We start from the raw sequence: 24663 nt of genomic DNA, 5'->3' as shown, positions 1-24663 counted from the left end.
GAAACCACACTTTTTATAGGGGAAAGAAAATCCACCACATACATAAGCTATTAGCTGCTCAGAATATTCTCTCTCCTTCTTCTCCACATCTGCCAGGGTGATGTATTCGGAGTCACTGGCACCCAACATCTCTGTATTCGACAGTTTGACCTGAAGTCTCTTTTCTAATTCCTCCAAATCCTGGAGAAAAAAGAAAAAGACAAAGAAAATCGAATGTATCTTAAATTCTAGAGAAGAAATGCTTTTATTTTTCACCACATTATCATAAAATATTTCTTATGATAATTAATGCTCTGGGTATTGTCCTACTGAAGGATTGATGATAAAAATCTATTTTTCTCATTAAATGTAGAGTCTCAGGAATAATGGATTATGTATTTTCTTCTGTATTTTCCTCACCTTCCCCCAAATAGGACATACTTTAGAAACAATGAAAAGTATCTTCCAATCTTGATGAAGTTCCAGGAACATGTCATGGTACTCTGGAGTGTTGGGATGGAATATTTCCTCTCCACTCCTCTGGTTTCCATGGGGAAGGATTACTCAGTGCACCCCAGGGAGGAAGTGATATATATTTGGTGGTTCAAAAGCAGGAAGTGAGTGTAGACTCTAGCTTGCCCAGCCTCATCCTCTTTGGGACAGACCATTCAGGGGAGGCCACCACCCTGGTGTGGCTTCAGTCTAGAGTGAGCTGGGGAGCAAGGGTCCCTCTTGTGTGTGGGGAGGCCTGAGGTGGACCAGCTTTGCCAGTAAGCGATTTAGGTAAGCAATTTAGCTAATCCCGGATTCAGTGTTAGGAAGCCATGATTGCTATATATCTAAGTCACACCCTGCAAGCAGGTTCCTCTCAGTAATAAAGCTGACATTTGTATATATGTCTCCCCAACACTTTCTCTTAATTAAATCAGATCTTAGAAGGAAAAGGAGAAGCCTATGTATGGAGCCTTTCAAACCACCACGCAGAGTGTGGGTGGCAGTTCTGTTTTCTCCAGACCTGTGTTCAGACATGAAATCAACACTGGTGTGGGTTCAGTTTCATTAGGAAAACTGCTGTTGACCGTCCAAGTGGAAGCCATATGTGACTGCTAATTCTCACAGCAACTCTACCAGAAAGAAACGAGGGTTCCTTTCCAGGTGAGGAAACTCATCTATGGGAAATTGAGACATCTTGTCCAAAGTTCCCCAGTAGGAAGCGGTATGCTAGGTTAGGTCCCTTAGGCCCATGGACTCCAGAGACCCACTCTTCCAACTGCATGTATTATCTGCTTCTCTCCAAAGCAACTGCCATTTTCTGGGTACTTCTCATCCTCATATAGAGGTTCTAAGGCTGCTATCAATATTAAAGAAAAGTATGCATTTAGAGTCCTCAGACAGACTGTATCCAGTGAACTGTAGCCACTATAATAATCAAAATGCTCTGTAGGTGGTAGTGGTGAGATTTGATCCCAGACCTGCAGACACCAAAGCTTTTATTCTTGCTATAAGACATACGACATTGTTTCATTACTCATATAACTACAAGTATCGCCACATAATCAATATTTTTTGTTGTTGGAGAGTCATTTAGACTCATTGAACCTCAACTTCCTTGGCTGTAAACAAAAATAATGATGGCCACTCACAGGGCTGCTGTGAAGATTGAATAATATGTGTAAAGCCCTGTGTGCCCTGCCTGATGATCACAATAGTGGTGGTACTCAGGATGATGACGATGATGACAATAAAAATGAAGATGGTCTGCCTTTTCCTTGGGATGTAGTGATGAATCCTCCTGCATGGAATCCAGAGGAATGAAGAAGAAACATTCCTTCCTGGTCTCCCGAATCTCATGGTAGTGGTGATAAAATGATAATGGTGACCTTGATGAAGATAAAGGTGATGGTGGCATGAGGGTGATGACAATGATATGATAATGAAGGTGAAGGTAGTGAGGCAGAAGTGATGATGATGAGGATGATGGTGGAGGGGGTGACAGTCATGATGATGAAGATGCTAATGATGCAGATGATACTGGTGATGGGAGTAATAAGAGTGATGGCAACAATGAGGGTGGTGATGATGAAATGCTGGTAGTGCTTTTGGGAAATGAAGAGAAGCATGGTGATGGTGGTGGTGCTGACAATGATAAGAATGACAATGAAGGTAATGATAATGGTGGTGACAGTCATCAAAAGAATGATTATGACAATAACAAAGATGGTGGTGGTGATGGTGACTGTGTTGGTATTAAAATGATAATAATGGCAATGATATTGATGATTATGGCAGTGATCATCAGTGTCTAGCTGCTACTGAGTGTTCATTGGAAGGACTGATGTTGAAGCCGAAATTCTAATACTTTGGCCACCTGATATGAAGAGCTGAATCATTTGAAAAGACCCTGATGCTGGGTAAGATTGAAGGAAGGAGGAGGAGGGGACGACAGAGGATGAGATGGTTGGATGGCATCACTGACTCAATGGACATGAGTTTGGGTGGACTCCAGGAGTTGATGATGGACAGGGAGGCCTGGCGTGCTGCAGTCCATGGGGGTCACAAAGAGTCGGACATGACTGAGTGACTAAACTGAACTGAGTTGATACTTTGCTACATGTTTCATACACAACTCTCTTCTCCTTTCTGTAATCCCGAAGGACAGGAATTACTATCCCATGGCACAAATGCAAAACCTAGCGTTCTGAGAGTTTGTGAAAGACAGACCATGGTATCAACCTCTATTGCCTTGACTTGTTTTGCTGTGCAGAAGACAATATAAAGGTTGTATAAAAGGCTGAAAAGAGAAGAATGCAAAGTGGTATTAAGAGTTGTAACTAGTAAACAAGGTATATATTTTAAAATACCCCAAACTGTACAGAAAATAACATCAATAGTGGTTCTTTTCGAGTACTGGATATGACTGACATTCTTTTTTCCTACTTCAAATATTTTTCTACATTTTAATAATATATATTGTTATCTTTATGCTTATACCTATGATTTTATATATCATTATATTGTGTTGAAAACTGTATGTTGTAATAAAGTATTTTTATACATAAAATAAAAGATATGATATTATGTTTTATATATCTTAATAAACTATTTTTAAGTTACTTTGCAATATAGGTTGAAGACTTACATTTTCTTGCTTTGAAAGAATCTTCTGGTATAATTCATCATCAGACTTCTTTTTAGGGAGAAGGTCAAGGAGGCACATTTTAAAAATCTGAATAAACATCTATTGCCAAAAAGGGAAACCAAACAACAAGAAAGATTTAAACAATGGTATCTCTACCCCTCCTTCCTTTTTCTCCTACCACCTTCTTTCTCCCCTTGCCCCAACAATCTTGGCTCTAGGAAAAGACCTCAGATTTAAAACCATGACAGTGGCCTATAATGAACTGTGTTTTCATGAAGCTTCTAAAGAAAAATGCCTCATCTCTCCCACACATATTTATAAGGAGTCTACTCTTTGGGAAGCCCCCCACTTTCCCCACTTCCATGAGTCAAGAAAACAGACAAGGCAAAGGGGGGGGGGTTGCTTCTCTGTGGAAACAGTCAGAAGGACAGTTGTAAGAAATTAGGATGTGTGAAGTCATCCACTCCAGCCCCCTGTCTCAGTGGATGGAGGTGTCCTTTAAATCAAGAAGGGTCCTGCATAGGCAGGCACACCTTGGCAAGTCCAAGGGTGCCCTCTTCACAGTTTGTTTAATCATTCACCTACTGCATCTAAGCCTTTCCAGTTTGGGCTTATTCTGAATAAAGCTGCTATGAACGTTCACATAGAGATTTTTGAGTGAACATAAGTTTTTCTGGGATGAATGTCCAAGAGTACAGTTGCTTGGTCTTCTAGTAACTGCAAGTTCAATTTGATGAGAAACTGCCTGTTTTCTGGAGTGGGTTTTTATAGTCCTACCAGCAAAGTATTAGTGATCCAGTTTCATCACATCCTCACCAGCATTTGGTGTTGCTGCTGTTTTTATTTTAGCCATCTTGATAGGTACGTAGTCATATCTCATGTGGTTTTCATTTGTATTTCCCTAATGACTTAAGGGAATAACAGAGGATGAGATGGTTGAATGGCATCACTGACTCAGTGGACATGAGTTTAAGCAAGACCCGGGTGATGGTGAAGGACAGGGAAGCCTGGTGTGCCGCAGACCACAGGGCCACAAAGAGTAGGTCACAACTGAGTGACTGAACAACAACAATGACTTAATGATGCTGACTATCTTTTCATGTGCTTTTGTGTGTGTTTACTTGTCAGCCATATGTTCTTTTCGGTGAAATATCTGTTCATGTCTTTTGCCCATGTTCCAACTGGATTCTTTATTATTTCTATTGAGGCTTGAGAGTTCCTTATATATTGTAGGTACTAGTTCTTCTTTAGAATGTGGTTTGCAAAATAGTGCCTCAGTGTTTTCATCCTCTCAACAAGGTTTTTTTGCAGAGCAGAAGTTTCTTATTTTGATGAGTTTCAATTTACTAGTTTTCCCTTTTATGGATCATAATATTGGTGCTAATCTAAGAACCCTTTGCTTAGATCCCAAAGACTTTCCTCTTTTTTTTTTTTAAAGATTTATAGTTTTATACTTTAAGTACATGAGCCATTTTTAGTTAATTTTTGCATGAGGTATGAGGTTTAGCTTGAGGTTCATTTTGGTTTACTTATGGATGCTCAACTGCATAATTCATTGAAAAGATTAACATTCCTCCACCGAACTGCCTTACACCTTGGTCAAAGGTCAGTTAGACATATTTATGAAGCAAGGCATCTTTTGTTTTGGAGAACTAATTGACATAACCAGCTTTGTTCTTCTTTCTGAAGATTGCTTTGGCTATTTGGGGGTCTCGTGCGTCCATACAAATTTTAGGATTTTTTTTTTTTGTTCTATTTGAAAAATAGTATTCAGATTTTGACATGGACTGCACTGAATCTGTAGATTGCTTTCAATAATACAGATATTTTAACAATAGTAATTCTTTCAATACATGAGCATGGAATATCTTTCCATTTATTTGTGTCTTCCTCGATTTCTTTCATCAAAGTCTTAAGTTTTCAGTATACAGGACTTTCACCTCCTCAGTTAAATTTATTCCTCGGTATCTTATTCTTTTTGATGCAATTGTAAATGGGATTGTTTTCTTAACTTCTCTTCCTGTTAGTTCATTTCTCGTGTATAGAAACACAACAGATTTTTGTATGCTGATTTTGTACCCTGCAACTTCATGGAATTCATTAGTTTTAACAGTTTTCTGTAAAGTCTTTTGTGTGAATAAAATCATGTCTTTTCTTGAAGAGTTTTTACTTCTTCCTTTCCATTTTGGATTCTGTTTATTTCTTTTTCTTGCCTAACTTCCCTAGAAATTCCAGTACTATGGTGGATAAAAGTGGCGAGAGTGGGCATATGTGTATTGTTCCTGATCTTAGAGGAAAAGTTTTTAGCGTCTCACTGTTGAGTATGATGTTAGTTGAGTGTTTGTCATATATAGCCTTTATTACGTTAAGGTACATTCTCTCCATGCCTACTTTGCTGAGAGATTTCTTAATCATAAATACATGTTGAATTTTGTTAAGTGCTTTTTCTGCTTTGAGATGATCATATGATTTTTATCCTTCATTTTGTTAATGTGGTGTATCATGTTGATTGATTTGTGGATGTTGAACCATCCTTGCATTTCTGGAAAAAATCCCACTTAATTATGGTGTTAAAAAGTGAAAGTGTTAGTTGCTCAGTCCTGTCTGACTCTTTGTGACCCCAGGGACTGGGGCTGGCCAGGCTTCCCTGTCCATGGAATTCTCTGAGCAAGAATACTGGAGTGGGTAGCCATTCCCTTCTCCAGGGGATCTTCCCAATCCAAGGACTGAACCTGGGTCTCCTGCACTGCAGGCAGACTCTTTACCATCTGAGCCACCAGGGAAGCTATAATCCTTTCAATATGCTGCTAAATTTGATTTGCTAATATTCTGTTGAGAATTTTTGCATCTGTTTTTACCTGAGATACTGGTTTCTGTTTTTCTTTTTTTCCAGGCATCTATCTGGTTTTGGTATCAGGGAAATGCTGGCCTAGTGAAATGAGTTTGGAAGCATTCCATCCTCTTCAGTATTTTGGAAGAGTTTGAGAAGGGTAGGTATTAAATCTTTAAGTGTTTGGTAGAATTTACCAGTGAAGCCATTGATCCTTTTTTTTAGTCAGGAGATTTGTCAATTTTGTTTCTCTTTTAAAAGAACCAGACATTGCTTCATTGATCTTTTCAATGCTTACTTTTTTAGTCTCTATTTCATTTATTTCCACTGTGAACTTTGTTATTTTCCTTCCTTCTACTGAAACCCACAATATCTCCAAGGTATGCCTGTAACTGATTTCTAGTTTCATACAACTGTGGTTGGAAAAGATGCTTGACATGATTTTGACCTTAAATTTATTGGGACTTCTTTTGTGGCTTCATTATGCTTGCCAATACTAATAAGCTCTAAGAAGATAAAAGTTGACCTGGCTTTCTATCTACTGAAGTCTAAGGCTATGTAAACTCTGGGCTTCTCTTTTTCTTCTTCTAGTTCCTACAGGTGTAAAGTTGGATTGTTCATCTGAGATTTTTCTTGATTTCTGAGGTGAGCCTGGATGGCTACGAATTTCCCCCTAGGAACTGCTTATGCTGCATTCCGCAGATTTTGCCAAGTTTTATTTCCACTATTATTTGTCTCAAAATATTTTTCAATTTCTCCTTTGATTTCTTCACTGATTCATTGGTGGCTCAGTAGCACAGTATTTAATAGTCACATATTTGTGATTTTTCCAGCTGTCTTTCTGTACAGGTATCCCTAGTTTTATTGAACTCTGCTTTAATTGCACCTTGCAGACATTTCATTTTTACAGATTGAAGATTTGTACCAACCATGTGCTGAGCAAGTATTTCATCATCACTTTTCCAACAGCATTATCTCACGTTGTGGCTCTGTGTCACATTTTGGTAAGTCTTGCAATATTTCAAATCCTCTACCAGCAAAAAGATTACAGTTTGCTGAAGGCACAGACGATGGTCAGCATTTTAAAATAACAAACTATTTTAAAATTAAGATATGCATATTGTTCTCTCAGATACGCATCACACACTTAATAAACAACAGTATAGTGTAAATATAACTTTCATATGCCCTGGGAAACCAAAAACTCACATGACTCACTTTACTATGACATTCACTTTACCGCAGTCATTTGAAACCAAACCCACAATATCTCCAAGGTATGCCTGTAACTGATTTCTAGTTTCATACAACTGTGGTTGGAAAAGATGCTTGACATGATTTTGACCTTAAATTTATTGGGACTTCTTTTGTGGCTTCATTATGCTTGCCAATACTAATAAGCTTTAAGAAGATAAAAGTTGACCTGGCTTTCTATCTACTGAAGTCTAAGGCTATGTAAAGTAACATTCTTTTCTCAGGATATTTCAAATCTACTTTCTTTTTGAACCCAAACTGAAACAGTAATGTTTATTGGTCTTGTCCCATTTCTTTAAATTTTAAAAAGTTTTCAATTTAGAATAATTATGGACCTAGAGGAAGGTGCAAGAACAGTAGAGTTCTGTGTACTTCACCCCCAGGTCTGCTATCTTACATCATTGTGGTATTAATATCATATCAAACCTGGAAATCGACATAGGTCCAATACAGTTAACTGACCTTACTCATTTTTCATCCATTTTTGCAGGCACTCATTTGTGTGTGCATGCATTTTTGCAGGCTCTCATTTGTGTGTGCATGTGTGTGTGCATGCGTGCATGCATGTTTACCTCATGTATTCCTAGGGGCTTCCCAGGTGGCTCAGTGGTAAAAAGTCTACTTGCCAATACATGGCTTCAGTCTCTGGGTTGGGAAGATTCCCTGGAGAAGAAAATGGCAACCTACTCCAGTGTTCTTGCCTGGGAAATCCCATGAACAGAGGAGCTTGATAGGCTACAGTCCAGGAGGTCGCAAAAGAGTCTGCCAGGATTTAGTGACTAAACAACAATAGATTCCTATAACCACTGCCACAAACAAGACAGAGAATCTTCCAGCACCAGGAGAAACCCCCAGTCCTGCTGCTCGTCTGACAGTAGCCACCCTCTTCCCATAGACCCTAATCTATTTTCATCTCTGTCATTCTGCTTTTAAAGATGACAACTCCACCTCCTAGACAAGTCCAGCACCCCTGTCTTCCTCAAGGGCTGTCAGGGAGCTCTAAGCTTCTTGGCTGCTTCTGGTCTGAGTCACTTCTGAAATCTGACCTGTGATAACAAATCTCTACCAGAGGAACAAAATTTGACGTCTTTGTGTAACATGGCTCTCTCCTCCCCGCTGTGTTTCTCTAGGTCCTGCACACGTGAAGACATGCCCTGCAAAGAATGGAAGGCCAGGCTTAGAAAACACTTCTCCCAGCGTGATGTTGATTTCAGCCAGACACATTTCTAATGAGCACCTACTCTGTGCAGGGCATTGTTCTGGGCTCTGAGGATACATTGACCTTGTACTCAGACAAACTTCATTTGGGTTCTGACTCTGCCATTTACCAGCTATGTGATCTTGGGCAACTGATCGACCTCTCTGAGCCTCAGGTTCTTCATGAGTAAAACAGCAGTGAGGTTTCCATGAGATCAGACATTTAAAGTGTGTAGCCTAGCAGAGTATCAATGCTTCATAAATGACACTGTAATGATGCTGGTTACACATCCCAAAAGAGCCCAGAGTTTTGCCCACAGAGACTTTTCTTTTCTGTGTGTTTTTTAAATTTTCTTTTATTTTTAACTGAAGGATAATTACAATATTGTGCTGGCTTCTGCCAAGCACCAACATGAATCAGCCATAGATATATGTATCCACAGAGACTTTTCAAAGTGGGACCACTTAACTCCATAATTCCATAGAGTAAGAGATGGAAGCATATTATTTTAAAGTGGCCCAGAGAGGGGAAGTAACTTACCCACAGTCACACAGCTGATAAGTGTCAAAGGGTGGATTAGAACCCAAGTTTCTGATTCTTCAGTTCAGCCGCTCAGTCATGTCTGAATTTTTGTGACCCCATGGACTGCAGCACGCCAGGCTTCCCTGTTAATCACCAACTCCCGGAGCTTGCTCAAACTCATGTGCATCGAGCCAGTGATGCCTTCCAACCATCTCATCCTCTGTTGTCTGTTTCTCCTCCTGCTTTCAATCTATCCCAGCATCAGGGTCTTTTCCAATCAGTCAGTTCTTCACATCAGATGGCCACAGTATTGGAGCTTCAGTTTCAGCATCAGTCCTTCCAATGAATATTCAGGACTGATTTCCTTTAGGGTGGACTGGTTGGATCTCCTTGCAGTCCAAGGGACTCTGAAGAGTCTTCTCCAATGCCACAGTTCAAAAGTATCAATTCTTCAGCAATCAGCTTTCTTTACAGTCCAACTCTCACATCCATACATGACTGCTGGAAAAACCATAGCTTTGACTAGACAGACCTTTGTCGGCAAAGTAATGTTTCTGCTTTTTAATATGCTGTGTAGGTTGGTCACAGCTTTCCTTCCAAGGAGCAAGTGTCTTTTAATTTCTTGGCTGCAGTCGCCACCAGGAGTCATTTTGGAGCTCCCAAAAATAAAGTCTGTCACTGTTTCTACTGTTTCCCCATCTATTTGCCATGAAGTGATGGGATCAGATGCCACAATCTTCATTTTTGAATGTTGAGTTTTAAGACAGCTTTTTCACTCTCCTCTTTCACTTTCATCAAGAGGCTCTTTAGTTCCTCTTCACTTTCTGTCATAAGGGTGGTGTCATCTGCATCTGAGATTATTGCATCTGGTGTCATCTGAGGTTATTGCTATTTCTCCCAGCAATCTTGATTCCAGCTTGTGCTTTATCCAGCCCAGCGTTTCTCATGATATACTCTGCATATAAGTTGAATAAGGAGGGTGACAATATACAGCCTTGCTGTTCTCCTTTTCCTATTTGGAACCAGTGTGTTGTTCCATGTTCAGTTCTAACTGTTGCTTCTCGACCTGCACACAGATTTCTCAGAAGGCAGGTCAGGTGGTCTGGTATTCCCATGTCTTGAAGAATTTTCCACAGTTTGTTGTGATCCTGTCAGTCAAAGGCTTTGGCATAGTCAATAAAGCAGAAGTAGATGTTTTCCTGGAACTCTCTTGCTTTCTCGATGATCCAAAGAATGTTGGCAATTTGATCTCTGGTTCCTCTGCCTTTTCTAAATCCAGCTTGAACATCTGGAAGTTCTTGTTTCTGGTGCTCTTGGAACTTTCCCAGTTCCAGTTTAAGTGTCTCCCTCCATGGAAGTCTGATCACCTCCTCAAAGCCTACACACCCTCAGGTCGTCTCTTATACACTCTCATGGTACTCCATCATTTATTTGCTTTGTCATATTTTTTGCCTCTGTGCATTTTGTACAGTCTTTTGATTGCCATCTTCCCCCTGAACAGTAGGCTCCATAAAGGCAGGCACCGCCCAGCAAGGTGGGGAGGCTACCCGCAGGGAAGATGGGCAGATGAGTGATGGTGAATGCTCTGTCCAAACAACAGGCTGCTTCCCTGCTTGGGCATTCGCTGACTGCTCCAGGGGTGAGGCTGGCCAGGACCACATCCCTCACCAGCTGGGTGGGGCTCTGAACACAGAAACAATCACCCCCAGGGAGCAGAGCCTTGGAGAGAATCACCAGGGCCACATGCCCCCAAGCAGGACCAGGTGTGACCGATGCAAGCTGCACTTCAGGAGGGTGAGTGTCTCATATACCTGGGCTTCGGCAGGGTATCTGTGGGGCTTGATTTCTGGAATCCTAGGGTGATATGTGATTTCACATATTGGGACCCAATCATGATGCTTGTTCTGCTCACACAGAGCAAAACTTCTTTCTGTTTTATACTCAATTGGATATCCTTTTATTTTTCCAGTTTCTAACGAAGCACCTGTGGGCCTATCTGTGCCTGTCTATCTTTCTCTCCATCTACCCCTCCCCTTCTCTTCCCAACAGGTCTTCTCCCTCCTCCCTTTTCTCATGAGGTCTCCTCCCTCACTCGGTAATTCATAGGATGTGTCTCAAGGAGAAATAATTCCTTTTTAAAAAAAAAAAAAACATTTGTTTTATTTGGCTGTGCTAGGTCTTAGCTGCAGCACGTGGGAATCCAGTTCCCTGACCAGGGAGCGATAGAACCAGGGCCCCCTGCATGAGGCGGGTGGAGTCTTAACCACTGGGCCACCAGAGAAGTCCCGGTAATTCCTCTTCTAGCCCCAGTGGCCTTGCTGCCTGGCTAAGCCAGGGGGCTCTGTACTGCAGTGGGACTTATTCCTCTGACTTCCTGTGGCTTGGATCCAGTGTGGATTCATGTGTGCCTGGCAGAGACTATCTTGTTTCCTGATGTCCATTGCCCTGATTTCTCCTGTCTTCACTCAGACAACTACACATCTCAGCCCCAACTTAGCACTTCATGACTTAGGGCCTGTCTCCTCTCTGTGCCTCAGTTTCCCCATCTGTAAAGTGGAGAGAATAATGGCACCTACCTTGCAGGGTGGTATGAGATTTAACATAACCACTTGTGTGATACCCCCAGGCCTAGTGTGTAGTAGTGAAGTCAGTCATGTCCGACTCTTTGCGACCCCATGGACTGTAGCCCACCAGGCTCCTCTGTCCACGGGATTTCCCAGGCAAGAATACTGGAGTGGGTTCCCATTTCCTTCTCCAGGGGATCTTCCTGACCTAGGAATTGAACTCACATCTCCTGCATCGGCAGGCGGATTCTTTACCACTGAGCCACCAGGGAAGTCCTTAACCCCCACAGTGCTGTATCCCACCTGCAGGCAAGATTTGTGTTTGCATTTTGTTGCGGGATGCCTAATCTCTCTCTCCCTCCCCCTGTGGTGGCTCCACTGGCACTGATGCCTGTTTCCCGAGTGTCCCCAGGATGCCACGCACACGGAGGGCGGGTCTCTGGGTCCTGAGCACCCCACCTACCATGTGCTTCTCCTGCCTCAAGGCCGCGTCCAACTGCAGCAGGTCTTTTAAGTGAAGGTTGTAGATACACAAGTCAAGGTCCACACTGAAAAGTGCAAAGAGAAACAGAAGAGAGTTTCAGAGGATCTGAAGTGGGGCCTGAGGTTACCGAGTTATCAGGACTTCCCTGCTCAGGACAAGCCACAGTGCATCCTGACTCCAGATGTTAAATTCGGCAGTGCGCTAAGATTCCTCACAGCCACCCGAGGTGCTTAGGAGAAATCAAAGAAGATATTTGAAACCCACCTGTGGTCAGAAGGGTACAGCTGCTCGAGAATCAAAGACAGGAGACAGGAACAGATGGAAGGTAAGAAAAATGAACAGTTCCCCTGGCCCCGCCCCGGGCATTTTCAGGTCTAGCATCAAGTGTCGTCCTTCCCCTCTGCCATCATGTACACATTCTCGTGCCTATTTTACAGATGGGAAAATTGACTCAGGAAATCAACAGTCAGAGAAACCTAGTAGCAATCATGTGGTCATAGGGGCAGATAAATGACAGCATGTAGATAAAGCCCTTTGACTTTTTCTCCTACACAAGCAAAGGCGTTTTAAATACTACACTCCCACCTGAGCTATTACGAGTTCTCTTCATCCAAATGCTCAGATCAATCCCTTTCCAGCCTGGCAGGGGAGCCAAGAAAGCTCCAAGTCAGTGACATCCCACCTTTCTGGGGCCCCCTCCAGGGTCAACATCTTCTGAGCCCACTCTCTCTCCCCACAGCCCTGAGCCAGGTGTGCCTTGCTCATCTCACCCGACGCCCGTGGGGACTTACAGAAATTCAGAGCCAACAGGGGCCTGAGGACCAACGCACAAATCTACTGACTCCTTTACTGAATAACTACTTTGTGCTGAACTCTGCTCCGGACTGGGCACTTTGGCAATGTAGAGTGTGGACTGCTAAAAACAAGGCATCAGGGTCAAACCCAGCTATAACACTCACCTGCTGTGTGACCTTGGGCAAGTCACTCAGCCTCTCTGGTTCTCATTTTATTCTTTGTAAAATGAAGGCAATATTAGCATCTACTTCACAACCTTAATGACTGAGGGCTGTTAAGAGGAATTAATTATTTGATTCATGAATATTTATTCATCACTGCACCTGTCTCGGGCTCCCACTGGCTGGTAGGACACAGCTGTGAATAAGACAGACCTGGTCTTCTTGCTCACGAGATAATCTCTGCAAAGTGCTTAATATTTTGTATGCAGAAGGCATTTAACCAGTGCCAGCCGCTGCTATGCAGGGCATGAGGCAGGTCAGTGATTAGATGAGGCCTTCCTGTCTCTCCCCAGGACCCAGGCCGGGTTCCCTAACCCCTCTGCCAGCCAACGGCACACATTCAGCTCCAGCTCTGACACCAGGTCGCTGTGTGTCCATGGCTGAGTCCTTAACCACTCTGGGCCTCCATTTCCTCCACTGACCAGGATACGGCCTGTCGGTCTGAGTCCTCCACCTGCCCCCTCCTCACCTCTCACAGGTCAGCACCTCGGGGAAGCTGCTCGCCCCGAGGAAGCTGCGACCCAGGAACCTGTCGTCGCTGGCGGCCGAGTGGACGCTGGAAGAGGAGCTGCAGTCGTCCTTCTCGGCCTGGCTCAGGCTCCCCAGGCTGCTGGAAGGGGATGCCTCCAGCGGCTGGTTCGGCAGGACGGCCTGCTTTAAGGTTTCATGCAGAGATGGGTTGGAGGAACCGTCGGCCAGAGGCTGGGGAACAGGAAACAAAGTGACCTCTCAGTCCACATGATCCATCACCAGCGCGTTTCTGTAATTCTACCATGACACACGCAGTGGATCCCAGGGAGGCCAGGCCAGGGAGGATGGGGAGGGTGTGGGTGGATTTTGCAGCTTCTATCCCGGGGGCATGGCCATGGCCCCAGGGACCCGCATCACAGCTCCTGTCTCATCACTCGTCCCTGGAGGCCAGCCCCTCTGCAGCAGGTTCCTCCCCACCAGCTCTCAGACCCCACGCCTGCTCTGTCCACCCACCTTCCTTATCAAGGAACGCAAGCCCCTGCCCCCTGCCGTGACCACACAAGGACCCAGCCTACTGCCTGGCACAGCTGGAGGGCTCAGCAAACATCAGCCGTCCATGTGTCCAGCCTCAATTCTGCTGCTCCCAGAGGTGCGTGCCCAGAGGGCACTGAGCTGGTGGCCAGCTCAAACTCTCACTGTTGTTCCATGCTTCTGGGCCTTTCCAGACTCTGGTTCCCCTGCCACAAATTCCCCTGACTCAACATCTGCGGAACTGAAACCTCCTTCCCTCCAGACACAGACCCCTGCATCTTCCTTCCCTGCTCTCCGAGCCCAGCTCAGGCTGGATTCCACAGGTCCTGGGTCATTTCTGTCCTGCCTGCTATCACACACTGTCCTACAAGATCTGCAGGGCTGGGAGGGCCTCCAGGTAAGGACAGTGACCTCCTGATCACTGGATAATCTGCAGTGCCCACCACCGAGGCTGCCCAGCACAGGTACTCATGATGAATTAACGCCCTGAGTCTGGGAGTTTCATGCTATCACCCACCCACCAGATAGTGAAGGAAGTGGTGCCCAGTGTGTGTCCAGGAAGCAGTTCCATGAACTATAAGCAGTTACTGCTCACTGTGAGTGTTCCACAGAAAAATTAGTTTAGGAAAGTCTGTGTGAACAAAGTAGAATCATTCTCCCCCCCCTTTTTGGCTGTGTCACACCTTGTGGGGTCTTAGTCCCCCAGTTAGGGATCGAACCCGTGTCCCTTTTCAGGAGCATGGAGTTTTAACCACAGGACCGCCAAGGAGGTCCCTGGAATTATTTCTTTGGTGCAGGAATTCTCAGAGCTTTCGATATGCTCTGCTGTCCTCAAAAGCAAATAATAATTTAAAAAACTGAACATGTACGGAGTGTGTAGACATCAAAAACTGTTCTAAGTCCTATGCCCAATACTCCATCTAACCCTCAAGACAACTAGGTGAGGCAGGAGGGCTCTTTATCCCCATTTAATTTATGAAGAAACTGAGGCCCTGAGAAGTCAGGAAATGGCTAGGAGTAAACAGCTGAGCTGGGAGCTAGGTTCAAGCCTGTCCTCTTCATCACTAGGAGAGCAGGCTGTCCTTTCCTCAGCTTACTCGACCAGGAAACTCCTAATTTCATGGAGCATCTCCTAGGCCGAGGGCTCCCTGAAGCATTAGGAATTATGCTGCCCTCTGCAAAATGCCTGGCCCCGGGTGTGAACTCTTGGCTCCGCAGGTAAGACCTGCGGGTACGACTCTGGCCCTACCACTTTCTGCAGCATGACCTCAGACAGGTCATTAGCTTCTCTGGGCCTTAGTTTCCTTGTGCATCAAGTGGAGATAACGGTATTATTTACCTTACAGGAACGTGGCAAGGACCACTGAAACACCTAATGTATGACAGATACTGAGCATTATGCTGACCCCACAGTAAGTGTTCAGTTAAGTGTCAGCTGCTGACATGAGTCCTGGGCTCTCTGAATGAGGAGTAATGTTAGTAACTTGTATCAGCATCAGTATTTGTGTTAGTGTTGAAAGAGGAGAGTGGATTCTGCCCTACTGTGCTGTCACCTGGTGTCATGAGAATACTTTGCTCCACCATGGGCATACCCTGCACTTGATAACACCGTCATAAAATGGATTCACTCTAAAGTCATGCTCCATTACAAAGCCACAAAATTATCCCTATTAAAATGGCTTGCCAGAAAATCCTCAAATAGGACCCCAAATTGCACATTTGCGTCTCTGCCCTCCTACCCCAATCTCCTGCCCATTACTGGTAAATTGCATTTCTAAGACAGCTCAGGACGCTTACCCTGAACTTCTGATTGATGGGATAGACGACTTTTGCCTTCAGCGCAAATGCTGTGATGTTGCTGTTGAAAGACGGCTCGTATTCCTGGGAAAAAGAAAGAATAAATGGCATGGGGAGGCTTTTGGTGAAATGAAGGACAAACCACCGAGTTTCCAAAGTGCCACATCCTGTTGGTAACAATGGCCCTGGGAAGGGACCGTAATAAGCACATTTAGAGCCAAGTAATGCTCACTTGCTTGGAGGATGGATGGATGGATGGATGGACAGACAGACAAATGGATGTGGCAGGTAGATGGATGGATGGATAGAGGGGCAAGTGGATGAATGGATGGACAGAGGGATACACTAATGGATGGACAGATGGACACATGGATGGGCAGGTGGAGGGATGGATGGATAGATGGGAGTACAGATGGATGTGGGAGAGACAGAGGTACAGATGGGCGAAGGGATGAATGGACAGATGTTACAAAGCACTTTCTTCTTTTAATTCCAAGTCTTCAGCTTTGGAAAAAACAAAGATTTAAATAACATGACAACATCAAAAGTTTTCCTAAAAGTTGTGAGTCACCTTTTTGTGGAATAAGAAAAGAAATACTTTTAGCACTACCAAGTGTATAAAAACTTATGTGTGGTAATATTCATGCAAGGCTTTGGATTGGACCGTAAAATGAAAAGAAGTGCTTGGGCAGATCTTTTCACTCTTCTGAGCCTCCGTCTTCCCAGACAGGAAGCAGGTAGCCTATCTCCCCCAGGGACGGCATGGATGCGGACAAAGTCCCAGTGGAGATGCTGGAACAGAGCCCAAGCGAGGCGATGGACCACTGTGAGTCTCAGTAGTAAAGAGCTGCCATCGACCTCTGCTCAGGAACCATCTCCCTGACATAGCTGGACAGACTGACTTGTAGCCTGCTCTACGGCCCCACATCCTCTCTGCATCATTCTCCTGTTAGGGTCACCCCTGTGCTTTGCATGGTCAGTGCTGAATAAGGGCTTGGACACATCCAGTGGGAGAATGAAGTCAAGCAGACAGCCAGGAGCCTGGCCCTCCAGGCCAGGAGGAATCTCAGCTGAGATTCTACTAAATCTTTAAAAAAAACAACTCCATAACAAAGGACTGATTGCCAATTGCCGCGTTCTCCTTGGAACCACATACCCTATCACAGGGAATACAGAACTTATCACTTCCTCACGACGTGAGACATCGAAACAGCACCCAGCAGAGCCTGTGATGTGGTTTGTACCCGTCTTCAGAGAGGATTTCACCACAATGCCCTTCTGAGCGGGACAGAAGCAAGCTCTGTGGCAGGACCCCAGGTCTTGTCGTGTCTGTCTCTATCTTGCGTGTATGCTAAGTCACTTCAGTCGTCTCTGACTCTTTGCAACCCCATGGACTGAAGTCCACCAGGCTCCTCTGTCCATGGGAGTCTCCAGGACAAAATACTGGAGGGGGTTGCCATGCCCTCCTCCAGGGGATCTTCCCGACCCAGGGATCAAACCCAGGTCTTTATGTCTACCTGCACTGGCCAGCAGTTTCTTTACCACTGCTTACAAAAACAGACTTAGATGACAAGAATGGGGGGCGTTCACCAACATGCGCCACCTCCTTAAACTTCCAAGGATGCTGCCATTTCCCAGATGGAGAAGATGGCACAGAGAGGTTGAGCTGTACACCCAAGGTCACACAGCTATTAAATGTCCGGATCGGGACTTGAACTCAGATTCCCTAGCTCTCCTCTTCAGCTGCCACCATCCTGTCTCCTTCCACGTGACAGAAGTGAGAACAAGAGGAAGAGCCATGCAATTGCAAGGTCAGTGGGAGTTCAGAGGAGAAGCCCCCAGGTCAGCCTCACCACACCCCAGGGACACAAGTCAGATTCTGAGGTACTGGTCACTCCCACCCCTGCCACATCCAATCAACCATGAATCCCACCAACCTAACCTTCTAAGCCTCGCTCTAGGGCCACAATTCAGGCCCAAGCCATCATCGTACTTACCCCAATGGGCTGAAACAGCCTCTTACCTGACTCCCTATGCATGTACCAAGGACTTGCTATGTGCTACCATCTGATGCATGTCTGCTCATTTCATTATCACTCAATCATGATCATGCCCATTTTATAGAGAGGTAAAGCAAGGCTCAGAGGTGGACACTTTCCAATCCAGTCTCCCTAAAGCAATCAAATAACCTTTTTTTAAAACAATGACTGCTCTTTTTTTTTTTTTTTAAAATTTTGGCTGCACAGACTCTTTGTTGCAGCGTGCATGTGAGCTTTCTCTAGTTAGAGCACTCAAGTTCAGTTGCTCTGAGGCATGTGGAATCCTAGTTGCCTGACCAGGGATTGAACCTGTGTCCCCTGCATTGAAAAGCATATTCTTAACCACTGAACCACCAGGGAAGTCCCTCAAATAAGCTTTTAACCATACAACTCCCCTCGCTTCCTGGCTTTCCTTGGATCTGAGTGAATACAGAATAGCTGCCCCCAGCCCACAGCAGCCCATCAGTCGCTCTCTCTTGAATCTTTGCTGGGAAAATGGTACAAGAGTATGGCAATAAGACCAAAAAGGCTGACTTCAGAACTGGTGACATACTTTATGAGGCCCAGTGCAAAATGAAAATAGGCACCGGGGTGCGTGTGTGTGGGAGGGGTCCTTAGTCAAAAGTGATTAAGAATTTCAAGACAGCAAAGTCCAGAAACAGGGAGGGGGTTACTGGGCAAAGGGTCTCAGTGACCACATGGGAGGTCATCCACCTATGAAGCTGGCCTCGGAGATAATCCAGAGAAGATACACTTCTTCAAGGGAAGATGAGAAACAGAAAGGGCACTCTGTGTTTTTACACTTCTTCCAAACAGAGGTGGAGAGAAAGGACAGAATGGAAGGGGGTGGAAAATGAGAGGAAGGATTGTTCTCTGCCTTCCAGGGTTCATCTTCTAAAGGGGTGACACCAAACATATACTGCACTTCAGGGAAAAACATAATATGAGAAGCAAAGGATGTAGACGCAGGGGTCCACCTGAGATGTGCAGAAGTGGAACCTGAGGACCGGGAGCCTGGGCTGTTTGCAGTTTCCCACAGCTCTTCTTATTAAGTTCCGATGTCCTCTAAATTCTGATCATCTCCCCAACCGTAGCAACACAATTATTCAGAAAATAGGCTGTAGTGCAGATTTACAATGTAAAACTTCTTCAGCTGAAGCAATGCAATTATTCAGAGAATTAAAACATAATTGTCAGAAAAGAAAAACCATTTCACTCGCCCACAAAAGGTACTCTTCTCAGCAAATGCACAGAAGCATCCAGAGGGGAGCTGTGCCCACCACTCCTCCCTTCTTCAAAGCCAAAGGACAGGACAAGGCTGTGAAGCAGCAGTCTTCAGAGTCTTCTGGAATTTTCTGGGTATTTTTGGCTAATGTGAGCTATTTATCAAAACAGAATTCACGCAAGAAGTAATGTGGACACCAAATGCCTTGGTTTTCTGGGCACTGGAGGGTGTCAGGGTTACAGCTCATCGCCCTGTTAAAGTCAGCCCTGCCCTCATTCCTTGACAAGCTCACCCTGCTGGAGACAGGGGTATTTTGGCAAAGCCGGTCACTGGAACGGGCAGATCTTTAACTCTTGGCAATCATTAGCTAGATAATGGGCATCGGCGAGGCACAGCTAAATAGTTCACGGGTAAAACATTACTAGGTGGAAGAAGTGGGTTAGCCTTCTGGGAGGCAGAGAGACTGGGCTCCCCAGCAAAGACTGATTCATTCTGTGCTAGAAGGATTTCCAGAGTGGATTCATGGGTGACCCTATGGGGCTGCCATCACCACTGTCATCGCAAAGCTCAGAACCCTGAGGTTCAGAGAGATTGTGTCGCTTGCCTAACATCACACAGAACACAGGTGGCAGAGCTGGACCTGGGTTCCAGGATTCTGGATCCCAAAGCCAGTGTTTTGTGCATCATATCTGAGGTCGTCTTCTGTGTGAGAAGAGTTTTTTTCAAAGAGGTGTATTGAGATGTCATTCATGCAACTGAACCATGTAAATTGTACAATTTAATGCTTTTTGGTGTATTCACAGATACATGCAACCCTTGCTACAGTCAATTTTAGAACATTTTTGTCATTTTGTACCTGAAAATGTACCTGTACCCTTTAGCTGTCCCCCCTAACCTTCCCACCCCTTGTCCCTACCCCTACCAATCTGCTTTTGGTCTCTTTAAGTTTACCTATTCCAGACATTTCAGATGTTTGGAATCTTATGACATGTGGTCTTTTGTGACCGGTTTCTTTCAGTTAGCATCCTATTTTCAAGGTTCACCGTGTTGTTTTTATGACTGAACGGTATTTCATGGTATGGAGTGATTATTTGTTCATCAGCTGATGGACATTTGGAGTTTCCAAGTTTGGGCTACTGTGAATAGGGCTGTCAGCAATATTTGCCCACAGGTCTTCTCATGGATATTTGTTTTCATTTCTGTCAGCAGAGTTTTAATCCTACGTGGTGAGGGATCAGAGGGAATGAGAGAGACAGATGAGGGAGAGAGAGAAACTAAGACAGAGAGACATTCCACAGCCACACTGTCACACAGAGACATGTGGAGATGCAAAAAGAGAGAGATGGACATGCAGGTAGATGCAATGATACGCACTCAGGCAGACACACTGGGAGAGGCAAGCACCTGGAAACAGAGAGGCTTAGCAAGCCAGCTGGAGACACACAGCACGGACGAGGAAAGGCGGACTCAGCTCTGGGAACAGCCAGGCGCTCTCTCTTCCCCTGCAGCTCTGGGGCTTCCGAACCTCCGTGGAGTCCCACCCAGGGCTGAGAGGAGAAGCCCTGTCTTCAGAACCCTTGGGAAGTATGGACAGGGTGTGACTCTCGAAAACTGGATTTTCAGCTTATCCAGAAGCTTCCCCTATTGATTTCCAACTTTTTGGTGAAATTTGGTTTAAAACACCCGGCCCACTTTCCTCCTTTGGTAAGCGGAGGCTGCAGACTCAGGCCCCTGACTGAGTGTCAGGGACCACGGGGGTGTGGGGACGCAGCCCGCCTAGACAGGAGTTGAACCATCCCCAGGTTCAAATATCAGCTTTAAGGCTCAGGACAGTGGCCTGGCTCCACAAGACTCAGTTTCCCCATCTGGAAAATGGGCATATAAACAAGGTCTATATCATGGAGTGCTGAAAGGATTGCATGAGAGAATTCACATGACGGTTTACATCAGTCAAAAATGACATATGTAAAAATGCCTAGAATCCAGTAGACGCTAAATAAGAAACTTTGTTCTATCTTTCCCCCTTTCCCAGCATCTTTCTCTCTTTCTTTCTCACTCTTTCCCTCCCTCCTTACCTAGATGTCTATATTTACCTTTTGGCAATTGAGGCTGGATGACTGAAGTCTGTGGTACTTTCTAGGGACTAGGAAGTGGCTAGAAGTCACTCATTCTTTCTTTGGAAGAAATGCCCTCTTCACCCATGGAGCTCACGTATGAAGTGATACCCGATGGGCTGGCCCAGGGTGGGGGGCGTGGGGCAAGGGGACGAAAAGAAAGGTATAGGGAACACCCATTTCTTAACACTTCCATCAGAGGAAAAGAACTCTCACTCCTAGATATTTACTCAAAAGAAATAAAGCAAAATGAGAACACACTTACATACACTCACAGATGCCTTGTTCAGAATAACAGGCATGGAAACCAACCCACACTTGGTGACACATCCCCACAGCAGACTGAGCAATTGAAAGGGGCAAATGACCAATCAGTGCAGCAATGACCTAGACCAGCAGGCGCGAGAAAGCATGTGACTGCGCTCATGTAAAACCCTAGAGCAGCAAAACCAATCATGCCAATGGAAATCGAAGCAGTGGCTGTCTGTGCAGGGAGTGCTAAAGAACTTTCTGGAATAAAGGAACATTCCTGACTGGGGTCTCAATGACAGGAGCATGTGTACTTGTCACTCATTAAACTATAAGTTGAAAATCTGTGTGTTTCTGGTGTGTAAGTTATACCTCCAAGAGAAGCCTATTGGTACACGAGATCTGTCGGGGCTCATCTGGATAACCTGTGTCCTGGACATAGCACATCCTATATGAGCCTCCTCCAATGCACCCCCAACACCCCACTTACGTCCAGAGGCTCCTCATCCTTTGAAGTCAGTGCTTCTCTCTTCCTCCTCCTGGATGGGGACCCAGCTGCCGACGGGGTCTGGATGTTAGACTCCAAATTCCTGAGCAGACTCTGAGTGTCGTCTTTCTAAAACCCAAAGGTGGAGGTGAGTGGGAGAGCATGTCCGAGTTGGTCAGCCTGGTGCCCGCAGTAGCCATCAACCCCCCACGGCCCAGCCGTGTCTACTGGTCTCCGCCCCTCCTCCACCGCCTGACCCTGTGTGCAGTGCTCCCCTCCACGCCCCCTGGAAATCAGCGCCACATCCTTCAAGGCTGGCCAGGTATCACCTTCCTGACAATACCCCACTGCCCCATCTCAGTGTCCTCAGGCCTGGAAGCGACACTTGGATCAAGGCTCATTTCACATTCTTCTGAGTTGGTCACCACCGCCACGGCCACCCCAGTGGCCTGTGAGCTCCTTGCGGGGGGGTAACAGCTTATCATGGATTCTGGCCACAACATTTACATTCAGTTCAGTTCAGTTCAGTCGTTCAGTTGTATCCAACTCTTTGCAACCTCACAGGCTGCAGCAGGCCTGGCCTCCCTGTCCATCACCAACTCCCAGAGCTTGCTCAAACTCATGTCCATCGAGTTGGTGATGCCATCCAACCATCTCATCCTCTGTCGTCCCCTTCTCCTCCTGCCTTCAATCCTTCCCAGCATCAGGGTCTTTTCCAGTGAGTCAGTTCTTTGCATCAGATGGCCAAAGTATTGGAGTTTCAGCTTTGTCATCAGTCCCTCCAATGAACACCCAGGACTGATCTCCTTTAGGATGGACTGGTTGGATCTCCTTGCAGTCCAAGGGACTCTCAAGAGTCTTCTTCAACACCACAGTTCAAAAGCATCAATTCTTCTGTGCTCAGCTATCTTTATGGTACAACTCTCACATTGATACATGACTACTGGAAAATATTTTCATTAGCCAATCAATAAATAACTTTTTTTTTATGTGTGTCTCTGTCTAAAGATGCCTGATTTAACATACTGCTGATTCATTAACCTTGAACTCACAGCCAACAGCACTGTAACTCGTGCCTGGACAAAGCTGATCTAACACATGCATTTTCTCCATAAGGCACAGCACAGCCTTCTTGTCCTTAGAAACACTAGACAGCTCTTCAGCACTACACTTCATTTTCAACAACAGAATCACCAGCAAAAAGCACAAAGATGAGAAAAAAGTATGTCACTAAGAGAACGTGGAAAGGACACGTGTTGGCAGTATGAGTTGACACAAGGAAGCAGTGTGGCCTTGTTCAATCTCATTTGGAAACTGCACGCCAGGCAAATCATGTTTCTCCTTTCTGCTCCTATCCAGGAAGGACCTCAAAAGCACCCCAAGTGGCCATTGGGGGGATTACAAAATAAATTTTAGTAAGCAGGCAAATGTGAAAACACCGAATCCACAAATAATGAAGATCAACTAGTTCACAATAGAAACCCTTCCTAAGGTATTTTCACACACTAGTAAAGTGATGCTTAAAATTCTCCAAGCCAGGCTTCAGCAATACGTGAACCGTGAACTTCCAGGTGTTCAAACTGGTTTTAGAGAAGGCAGAGGAACCAGAGATCAAATTGCCAACATCCACTAGATCATTGAAAAAGCAAGAGAGTTCCAGAAAAACATCTGTTTTGCTTTATTGACTATGCCAAAGCCTTTGACTGTGTGGATCACAATAAACTGTGGAAAATTCTTAAAGAGATGGAAATACCAGACCACCTGACCTGCCTCTTGAGAAACCTGTATGCAGGTCAGGAAGCAACAGTTAGAACTGGACATGGAAGAACAGACTGGTTCCAAATGGGAAAAGGAGAACGTCAAGGCTGTACATTGTCACCCTGCTTATTTAACTTATAAGCAGAGTACATTATGAGAAACACTGGGCTGGATGAAGCACAAGTTGGAATCAAGATTGCTGGGAGAAATAGCAATAACCTCAGATATGCAGATGACACCACCCTTCTGGCAGAAAGTGAAGAACTAAAGAGCCTCTTGATGAACGTGAAAGAGGAGAGTGAAAAAGTTGGCTTAAAGCTCAACATTCAGAAAAGTAAGATCATGGCATCCGGTCCATCACTCCATGGCAAATAGATGGGGAAACAGTGGAAACAGTGGCTGACTTCATTTTTCTGGGCTCCAAAATCACTGCAGATGGTGACTGCAGCCATGAAATTAAAAGACGCCTACTCCTTGGAAGAAAAGTTATGATCAACCTAGACAGCATATTAAAAAGCAGAGACATTACATTGCCAACAAAGGTACATCTAGTTAAGGCTATGGTTTTTCCAGTGGTCATGTATGGATGTGAGAGTTGGACTGTGAAGAAAGCTGAGTGCCAAAGAATTGATGCTTTTGAACTGTGGTGTTGGAGAAGACTCTTGAGCCTCCCTTGGACTGCAAGGTGATCCATCTAGTCCATCCTAAAGGAGATCAGTCCTGGGTGTTCATTGGAAGGACTGATGTTGAAGCTGCAACTCCAGTACTTTGGCCACCTGATGTGAAGAGCTGACTTACTGGAAAAGACCCTGATGCTGGGAAAGATTGAGGGCAGGAGGAGAAGACGACAGAGGATGAGATGGTTGGATGGCATCACTGACTCAATGGACAAGGGTTTGGGTGGACTCCGGGAGCTGCTGATGAACAGGGAGGCCTGGCGTGCTGTAGTTCATGGGGTGGCAAAGAGTCAGACACGGCTGAGCAACTGAACTGAACTGAACTGAAG

General features: G+C 45.1%; 1 protein-coding gene across 4 annotated transcripts in view; it reads right to left on the bottom strand.

The window, feature by feature from the left end:
• The window catches only part of EVC (EvC ciliary complex subunit 1), a 91477-nt gene that overhangs the window by 62227 nt on the left and 4587 nt on the right, over window positions 1-24663 (bottom strand). For all 4 annotated transcript variants that reach the window (XM_065914440.1, XM_065914439.1, XM_065914437.1 and 1 more), the window contains exons 2-7: window positions 21903-22028; window positions 15786-15869; window positions 13456-13688; window positions 11950-12034; window positions 3119-3217; window positions 43-180 (exon numbers count right to left, since the gene is read on the bottom strand). In XM_065914440.1, coding sequence (XP_065770512.1) covers window positions 43-180; window positions 3119-3217; window positions 11950-12034; window positions 13456-13688; window positions 15786-15869; window positions 21903-22028 — 765 coding nt within the window. The remainder of the gene's footprint in view (window positions 1-42; window positions 181-3118; window positions 3218-11949; window positions 12035-13455; window positions 13689-15785; window positions 15870-21902; window positions 22029-24663) is intronic.

This window comes from Muntiacus reevesi, chromosome 22 (assembly GCF_963930625.1).
Source record: "Muntiacus reevesi chromosome 22, mMunRee1.1, whole genome shotgun sequence".
Lineage (NCBI taxonomy): Eukaryota > Metazoa > Chordata > Mammalia > Artiodactyla > Cervidae > Muntiacus > Muntiacus reevesi.
Note: the sequence above shows the minus strand (reverse complement) of the source record. Positions and strands in the feature narration are given on the sequence as shown.